Source organism: Episyrphus balteatus, chromosome 3 (assembly GCF_945859705.1).
Source record: "Episyrphus balteatus chromosome 3, idEpiBalt1.1, whole genome shotgun sequence".
Classification (NCBI taxonomy): domain Eukaryota; kingdom Metazoa; phylum Arthropoda; class Insecta; order Diptera; family Syrphidae; genus Episyrphus; species Episyrphus balteatus.
In genome coordinates this window covers 45,263,279-45,273,319 of record NC_079136.1, presented here as the reverse complement: position 1 = coordinate 45,273,319, position 10,041 = coordinate 45,263,279, and the positions used below count along the sequence as shown (strand labels likewise).

General features: G+C 34.3%; 1 protein-coding gene across 1 annotated transcript; it reads right to left on the bottom strand.

The window, feature by feature from the left end:
• Positions 1-5,263: 5,263 nt before the first annotated feature.
• On the bottom strand, positions 5,264-9,636 carry LOC129916739 (adhesive plaque matrix protein-like). The gene is made up of 2 exons (XM_055996845.1): positions 9,588-9,636; positions 5,264-9,523 (listed from the first exon to the last, which is right to left on the bottom strand). The coding sequence occupies exons 1-2, from the start codon at positions 9,621-9,623 to the stop codon at positions 5,336-5,338; spliced, it is 4,224 nt and encodes a 1,407-aa protein (XP_055852820.1). The 5' UTR covers positions 9,624-9,636; the 3' UTR covers positions 5,264-5,335.
• Positions 9,637-10,041: the final 405 nt, after the last annotated feature.

Below are 10,041 nucleotides of genomic sequence, written 5' to 3'. Positions count from 1 at the left end.
TTTTCAGTTATTAGCTCTGTTTGCGAAATTGATTTCTGGCGAATTTTAATTCCCATTTTTTACTTGCGATATAGGTACAATATAATATATAGTACCTATATCGCAAGTAAAACTTGATATTATCAAGTTATGCATTCGTACAAAAAAAAAAGTTGAGATAACATTTTTCCATGACATTACAATGGTAGACAATGCCAAAAAAGTGGGTCCCGGAAGTCCGTCTGTCTGTCTGTCAGTTTGTCTGTATAAGGAGCTACAGCCTAAACGGATGGACCGATTAATGTCAAACTTGGTATGTAGCGTTACTTGACGACTCTCCAGAGGGGTTTTGGAATTCATTTTTTTGGACCAAAAATAACGGTACTTGTCATATACCAGTTTTTTGGAAAATCATTATTAACGGTACCTGCCATAGAACCGTTTTTTTTTTTTTTCAAATCCGATTATCTCCGAAACTGCTTATTCGATGTCAACGAAACTTTTTGTGAAGAAGCATTTATATAATTTAGATATAAACCAAAAATAAAATTTTTGAAAAATGAAATTTTCGAAAACGGGACATTGAATTTTTTTGAAATTTTGATTAGTGATTTCTACAAAATGGCATACCAATTTTATCTTTAAACTTTTTTTCCAAAAAATTATTTATAAAAAATTAGTTTTTTAAAAAACGGCTCTAACGATTTTGAAATTTTTTTTTCTAAAAATGCTTGTTAATTTGCATACTTGTTTTGGAGGGCAATTTAATTTCAGATTTTATTTTTTTTTTTAAACGAATTTAATTTTTTCCAAATTCCTATATAAAAAGTCTTAAAAATTTAAGCAACTTTAACTCTAAGAGCAAGTTCCTGCGACCCAGTCGTGCATTTTATTAATTTTTTTATTTCAGGTGCATGTCGAAGCATTAACAATACTTTACGATAATCTTATTTTTTCCTCTTAAACAAGGTGAACAGGACGAGAAAGGATAATTTAATCAATTTTTTCGTAGCTTTATTAATTGGCTTGTCAATCACAATCATGTAAATGGGAAAATTAAGGTTAAAAGGTGTAAAAAAATTTATAAAACTTATTTAATAAAATTTATCCCAATATCTTTAATTATCCTATGACTTTAAAAAAAAATGTCTTTGTTTTTTTTTAACCTTTATTAGCTCTTTTAATATTCATATTTTGATTACCTTGAGAAGTCTTGGATAAAATTTTGACTTAAGAGATTTCCTTAGCAGACTTAAATTTTTTTCTGTTTATAACAGTTCAAATGTTTATATCTTTACACATACTATACCTACATTTTTTTTAATTGAAGAAGAGAATATTGAAAATCAAGAAAGTGTACAAAATTGGTCTTGGGTAAAATAATAATAAAAAAAAACTCTTTTTGTAGTAAAAAATTTGTCAAAGTTTGATTAATCGTTTTTTTCCATAACAAATAAAGAAAAATATTAATGTTTTTACTGTAAATGGCTTTTTAAAATGTTGGCAAAAATATTTTTAAACTGACTTTCTGGCAAATATTCTATACCTAAATTGAATGGATACAAATAAACTAGTTATGATAAGGATACCAAAAAATGAAGGCATGGCAGTAGCCACGTTTTATTGGTAACTCAGTACTCAGTAGTAGGAGGTTCTCAATTCTTCTTTATTTTTTTTATGTCTTAATTTCAGTTTTTATTTTCTGAATTTTTGCATTAAGGCAACAACTTTTACTATAAAGTCGTGTATTTTATTTACATACATACAAATTTTCAAACATTTTTCAACAAAATAAATTATTTACTTATACAGGGTGTCCCATAAGTAATGGATCAAACGAAATATGCTGATAGGCCAACTTTAGGGCTCTCAGAATTTGGTAACTTGTTCATCCCAAATCCTTACGGTTTTCGATTTAATGCAGTTTTTGTGAAATTTCGAAAAATCCCGACTTGGCAACAGTATTTTGCTTCCTCCGCTCATAATTGATTTTTGTTTTATACAATTCTTTCACTAAAACATTGCCTAATAATAAGAAATAATTAATTAATCAAAATATGTTTTATTTCATACGCCATTTTGCTGCAAATTAATTAACAGTTCCATGTTTTATAAAAACTCAATTTCTTTCTTTTATTTCAGAGCAACACCCTGAAAAAAATTTGTATGGTGTGGCACTGGTTTATTATTTTGAAAACTTTTCGTGTTATTGCAGTTTTCAAAAATGTATAAAAGTTTCCAAAGTTGAAGATAGAACTGAAGATATTACAATTTAAAAGCAACAAAACAGGGCTTTTCAGAGAAAAATAACAAAGAAAAATAAACACATTTTCTCGACTGTTGTTTGTTTATTTCTTTTTGAAAAAAAGCCTCGATTTTTGTTTGTTATTTTGCTCTGAAAACGTCTGTTTTTTTGCATTCAAATTAAAATATCTTTCGTTCTAATTTCAACTTTGGAAATTTTTATACATTTTTGAAAACTGCAATAACACAGCAAGTTTTCAAAATAATAAACCAGTGCCACACCATACAAATTTTTTTCAGGGTGTTGCCTGAAATAAAAGAAAGAAATTGAGTTTTTATAAAACATGGAACTGTTAATTAATTTGCAGCAAAATGGCGTATGAAATAAAACATATTTTGATTAATTAATTATTTCTTATTATTAGGCAATGTTTTAGTGAAAGAATTGTATAAAACAAAAATCAATTATGAGCGGAGGAAGCAAAATACTGTTGCCAAGTCGGGATTTTTCGAAATTTCACAAAAACTGCATTAAATCGAAAACCGTAAGGATTTGGGATGAACAAGTTACCAAATTCTGAGAGTCCTAAAGTTGGCCTATCAGCATATTTCGTTTGATCCATTACTTTTGGGACACCCTGTATAACATTCTGACGAAAATTCAATCAAAATTTTTAAAAGTTAAAATAAAAATTGAAATTTAAAAAAAGCCAAAAATATGTTTGGAAAATTCGGCTACACACGAATTTTTCAATCTTCTAATAAACAGTCAGTTAACTGTTCGACGAATAAAGTTATTAGGCTCATAAACAATCAGATAAAAACATTGAATTTTTCAATCAAGAATAATTTATTCTACAGAATAAAAAAAAAATTGTCAAATTCAAAAATATTTAAAATTAAACGTCATTTTTATTCATGATTGTTTTTGTTTTCTTGTGTTCCACTGTATTTTTTTCAAAATTCTTTCAAAACAGCTTTGACAACTGACACAATATTTTTGTTGAGATTATTCCTTAGAATAATTTTTATTCGTCTCTGAAAGAAGCAGATAGTTTTATTCATAGGAATAAGGTATATCTGGGCCCTATTTCACCAACTACAAGTTACAAGCACAAATTTGTAACCTGTAGATCACAAGTACAAATTTGTACAATGGAATTCTGTTTCACAAAGTACAAATAAGTAATTCACAAATTTGTGATTATCGAGAAAAAAAATTACAACTTACTTTTGAAAACCACAAGTTTGTAGAATTACCGTTTCACCAAATATATTTTTTTCTTGTAAGTAACAAGTTTCTCTCACAAACTTGTAAAGCTCTTTAAAGTCTAACCGGTGACCGTTGAGTAACTTAACTCGTAACGACAGGGGTTAAAATTGGTTTCAAATGAAAACTAAGTTTATACCTATTGAATATGAAAATATAGGCCTTCCATTTTTAAAACTTAAGCAACCCTATTTTAAACGAAAAATTATCAAATAACTAATACTGTCATATCTTAGTAGCTAAATCAAATAAGAAAATTTTTTAAATGCCAAACAAAATTGTAAATAGTATATATTAAGATTTTTGTATTGCTGGATAATTTTTATATTTATTATTTTATAATGGCATCCATGGATTTATAGAAGTAAAACAAACGGTAAAATAATAAAATTGTAAAGAGTGAGGAAAATTAATAAAATAATGTAAGGAATGAAGAACTACAAATATGAGAAAAAAACAAGCCTCTTTGATAAAAAGAGAACGAATTTTTACATACTTAAGAGACGATCAGGAAAATTTTTTAAACAGATATTTTGTGATGTTTTCATTCGATTTGAAACACAAATGCTTTACCTATTTTTAAAGCATTTGCTTTCCATTACAAGTTCAAAAAAAAAAAAATATTTATTACAAATAAAAAATCGCATTAAAAAAATATTTATTGCAAACAAAAAAATTTGCATTCAAAAAAATGTAATTGCAACTGAAAAATATATACAAATTTTTTTAATGCAATTTTTTTTCACTAGGAAATTTTTTTACTTGCAATAAATGATTTTTTTTTAAATTTCAAATGTATTTTTACAACCTTGAATAATAATAATATATAGCTTTTTTTAATATAATAATAATGGCCTTCGGCGTAAAGCCATTTTAAACACTTTAATCACGCTAAATACGGTTTTTACAAACTTGTAACAAAAATGACATACGTCTTGACTCTTGTAGAAAATTTTCACAAATAAATAGAAACTTGTAACTTTTTTTTTTTGGTGAAACAGAAACCCACAAGAAACTTGAAAGCTCACAAATTTGTTACTTGTAAAATACAAGTTTCGGTGAAACAGAAAATGGATTTTTTCACAAATTTAAAATTGTAGATTACAAGTACAATTTTGTGATCACAAGAAACTGGTGAAACAGAATTTCGCGATTTTTTCACAAATATTGTGAAAATTACTTGTAATTACAAATTTGTAAGTTGGTGAAATAGGGCCCTGCTTGTTGAAAAATTGATTTTTTCTCTATCCTTAGGAATAACTACTAACTGACTGTTTAACTGACTACTGAAAAATTGGCCCTAAATACAAAATAATGACTTTTATTCGAATGCATAAATTAAGTAATTAAATTTTTGTATGTGATTAAAGACGTGTTTTATTGCATTCTCCGATAAACAAATTTCATCCCAAACTTGCTATTAGTGATTCACTAAAAAAAATTATGACCATAAACAGATAAAACATCATTAACGCCTTTTACAGAATATACACACCCATGACGATAACGACCAAGGCCAAGGTTATTTAAATACCGAGACATCTTTTTTAATAAATGTTTAAAATTTGGGTAGCCAAGATTGATGACTTAAAATGGATTACCAGAAACTTTAAGCAGTTGTTCACATTGTTGTACCTCATCATTTTTCCTACCTGGTTAAAAAGAAATAACAAATTTAAAGTGATTAATGAGCTAAGTGCTTTACCATCGGCCACCAAAGTAGTATAGTAAAAATAAAAGACCAAGTTCATTTATGTTTTTTTTTTTCGTTTTATTTTTGGGTAAATCGTATAATGATAAATTCTTAAATCTAAATTCCTATACTCATAAATCAGACTAAATTCAGCTTAAACTTTCGGCATCTTCTGCTGGATCCTTACTATACTGATCATAATCGAAGACATTGTATTCGTGATCAGAATTCTTGTTAACATGAGGTCCAACATAACTGCCAGGCTGCAAATTACGGAAATCACTGTCCGGTTTTTCGACAACCTGACGAACTTGTTGCTCTTCTCTATTCAGCGGTAGCGGATCGTGTACAGGCGAATCATTGGGAATTTGCGTATTGACCGCATCTGTGTAAGAAGCTGCTGTTTCATAGTTTTGAGGTATTTGTTGTTGTTGTTGGGCTTGTGTTTCATAGTTTTGAGGTATGTGTTGTTGTTGGTCTTCAACTGATGAAATGTAACCATATTGACCTTCAAAATTGTATGGATCCTGATTTGGAGCTGTATATGAAGTAGCACCTTGTTGAGCAGGATAATTGCCTTGATACAAAGCTCCCCCATTATTGGCAATACCAACAACCGATTGAGCTTGAGCGATTTGTTGGTAGGGAACTCCTTGGTAAGAGTTTGGTTGAACTCCTCCAAACTGCTGAGTTGTTATTGGATTCCCCTGATAAGATAAATACCCTGTTTGAGTTGGGTAATTCACTTGATAGCCTCCATTTGAATAAATTTGTCTTTTATTCCTGCCAAAATTTCCGCTGAAATATTCTTGTTCTTCTTGTCCTTGCTTCGTTGCTGTAAGCTTGCTAGACCTTAAATCTATTCCTTCAACCTTCTGCTCGCGAGTATTAGCGCTGGATACCTGATTTGTAATTATTGACGAATCTGATTGGAGACTTTTGATAGCCTCTTCATCAGCAACAAATCCTCCAACCTTCTGCTCTTGAGCTACATCGACTACTTGGTTGGCAGTAGCCGATGCATAATCAAAAAACGACTGCGAAATAGCTCCTGAAGATGATGCTGCATTTAGCGGGGCACTAACTCCTTTTGGAGGCAGATAGGTTAAGCTTTCAGGTGAAAGTGTTGGTCTGACTGGGGCAGGAGTGTAAACCACAGGTTTAACAGTGGCTGGAGTGTAGACAACTGGCTTGACAGTAACTGGAGAGCTTGTGTATTTTGTAACAGACTGTTGACCGAATGTGTTGAAGGTACTGACAGCGGGCTTTTGGTAAACGGATTGTCCGAATCCGGTAAAGGCTGGCTGTGGCTTAGGAGTGACGACCACAGGTTTGAAAGTAGCTGGAGTATAAACCACAGGCTTAGCGGTTACGGGAGAGCTTGAGTACTTTGTAGCTGTTTGTTGACTGAATGTGTTGAAAGAACTGACAGCAGGCTTCTGGTAAGTCGACTGTCCGAATCCAGTGAAAGCTGGCTGTGGCTTAGGAGTGACGACCACAGGTTTGAAAGTAGCAGGAGTGTAGATCACTGGTTTGACAGTTACTGGAGAACTTGTGTACTTTGTAACGGACTGTTGACCGAAAGTGTTGAAAGTATTCACAGCGGGCTTCTGGTAAACGGATTGTCCAAATCCACTGAAGGCTGCTTGTGGTTTAGGAGTGACAACCACAGGTTTGAAGGTAGCAGGAGTGTAGACCACAGGTTTGACAGTAGCAGGAGTGTAGACCACTGGTTTGACAGTTACTGGAGAACTTGTGTACTTTGTAGCAGCTTGTTGACCGAAGGTGTTGAAAGTACTGACAGCAGGCTTCTGGTAAACGGATTGTCCGAATCCACTGAAGGCTGCTTGTGGTTTAGGAGTGACAACCACAGGTTTGAAGGTAGCAGGAGTGTAGACCACAGGTTTGACAGTAGCAGGAGTGTAGACCACTGGTTTGACAGTTACTGGAGAACTTGTGTACTTGGTAGCAGTTTGTTGACCGAAGGTGTTGAAAGTACTGACAGCAGGCTTCTGGTAAACAGATTGTCCGAATCCACTGAAGGCTGCTTGTGGTTTAGGAGTGACAACCACAGGTTTGAAGGTAGCAGGAGTGTAGACCACAGGTTTGACAGTAGCAGGAGTGTAGACCACAGGCTTGACAGTCACTGGAGAACTTGTGTATTTTGTAACAGATTGTTGACCGAAGGTGTTGAAAGTGCTGACAGCGGGCTTTTGGTAAACGGATTGACCAAATCCGGTGAAAGCTGGCTGTGGCTTAGGAGTCACCACCACAGGTTTGAAAGTAGCAGGAGTGTAGACTACAGGCTTGGCTGTTACTGGAGAGCTTGTGTACTTTGTAACGGACTGTTGACCAAAAGTGTTGAAATTGCTGACAGCAGGCTTTTGGTAAACGGACTGTCCAAATCCACTGGAGGCCGATTGTGGTTTAGGAGTGACAACCACAGGTTTGAAGGTAGCAGGAGTGTAGACCACAGGCTTGACAGTAACTGGAGAACTTGTGTATTTTGTAACAGATTGTTGACCGAAGGTGTTTAAAGTACTGACAGCAGGCTTTTGATAAACGGATTGTCCGAATCCACTGAATGCTGCTTGTGGCTTAGGTGCCACTGGTCTTACAGTAGGTGCTTGGTATGCTGGAACAGCTTGTCCCTTTGGTGGCAAGTATGAAAGATTAGGCTTGGCCGTAGTACTTGGTTTGTAATAAGTTTGGGTAACAGCTGGTTTCTGGTAAGAAGTCTGACTAAAACTTTGGGAAGATCCAAAAGTTGATTGAGACTTGATTGGAGTTGACACCACTGGCTTCTGATATTGCACAACAGCAGGCTTTGACTGTCCAAAACCTTGGAAACTATTGAAGCTGGTTTGAGGCTTTGAGACTGATCCTTGGAATGTGTTGTAAACGGTTTGTGGTTTTGATGTTACAATCACAGGCTTGGGAGTAGGCAAAGTTGGAAGAGGTTTCACTACTGCTGGGGCAACAGTTGATGAAGCACTTTGGAAGTTGTATTGGGAAACAGCAGGCTTGACTGTTGGCTGAACTTTAATAGTTGACACTTGAGGTTTGCTTGGTGGCAGGTATGATGGACCGGTGTTACCGAAAGATGTGAATGGTTTTGAAGTAACTACTGGCTTTTGGTATTGTGAGAAACTGGAAGATGATTGACTGTATCCAGTTGATGGTTTTTGATATTGACCAACTTGGTTGACTTTTTGTCCAAATCCTTGGAATGCACTGGTTTGTGGTTTAGGAGTGACCACAACCAAAGGTTTTTGGTATTGACCAGTAACAACTGCTGGTTTGCTGGATTGCTGACCATATTGACTGAAAGCTGGTGCAGCAGGCTTTGATTGTCCAAATCCTTGGAAGGCACTGAAACTTGTCTGTGGTTTGGGTGTGATCACCAATGGTTTTGAGGTGGATGAAACATAAGGCTTGGCAGTAACGGGACTTGCAGTTGAAGAAGCTGAATAGTATTCAGTGACAGCAGGCTTTGCAATTGGTTTTGGTGTAGTAATTGGTTTGCTGTATGAACTTGATTGACTTGATTGGCTGAATCCTTGGAAACCACCGAATGATGGCTTGGCAACATTGGAAACAGCTGGTTTGTATTGAGCGAATCCTGAAGAAGCACTGACCTTATTGGTTGACTGGCCGAATCCTTGGAAGGCACCGAAACTGGTTTGGGGTTTGGAAGTCACTGACTGGCCAAATCCTTGGAATGCACCGAAACTGGTTTGAGGCTTGGATGTCACAGCAATAACTGGAGCCTTATATTGTCCTGAAACGTATTGACCACTTCCAGTTTTTGAAGAAGCTTGGCTGAATCCTTGGAAGGCACCGAAGTTTGTTTGAGGCTTGGATGTTACAGCAACAACTGGAGCCTTATATTGACCACTTCCAGTCTTGGAAGAAGACTGGCTGAATCCTTGGAAGGCACCGAAGCTTGTTTGGGGTTTCGGTGTCACAGCAATAACTGGAGCTTTGTATTGTCCTGATACATATTGTCCACTGGTGGCTTGGGACTTGGCTACTGTTGACACAATTGGAGCTTGATATTTCTGTGTTGTCTGGTATTGGCCAAATTGAGACACTGACGAAGCTGGTCGACTGAAACTAGTCGATGATTGTGCAAAGGACGATGATACAGTGGGAGCTTTGTATTGACTTGCTTGCGGCTTCACAGTGTAAACGGCTACAGGCTTTGGTGTTGTCGAAGAAACAACATATTGAGATTGAGATCCAAATCCATCACTGAATCCAATTGCTGGTCTAGAATAATCATATCCATCTTCTTCAGCTGTGCATAGGCTTATGCCAGCCAAGAGAACGACACTCTAAAAAAACAAGAATTAAAATAAAATTATTTTGAAGATTGACTAAAAAAAATTTGTATTTTACCAAAATAATATTATCAAGGAACATCCTGATCAGCATCTTCACTGCCAGAAAAACACCGAACTTCTAACGCTTCGCTGCACATGGCATCTGCTTATATAATTTCAATTTCGTTTCAGGATCCGGTTCGGATGAGCCCAACCCCTAAATGAGCATAATAAAAAAAATCTACTAAAAAAAAAAAACAAAAACACAAAACAACTTCTACCTTGGACTAAAACTAAGTTATGTTTGCAAATATTATATATTTTATTTTTTATTTCATTTTCATAAATTTGAAAGTACAGTGGGGAATAAAAAATTGTTTCAGGTATACAAAATTGTGAGCTTTAAAGATGATCTTCCCGCATCTGCAATATCGAATATTGGCAATTTAGAAATCGCTTTTTGTATTGTTGCCAAAAAGTTGACTTATTTTGATACCGGTTCTAAAATAATTTATTAATATGATTGATTA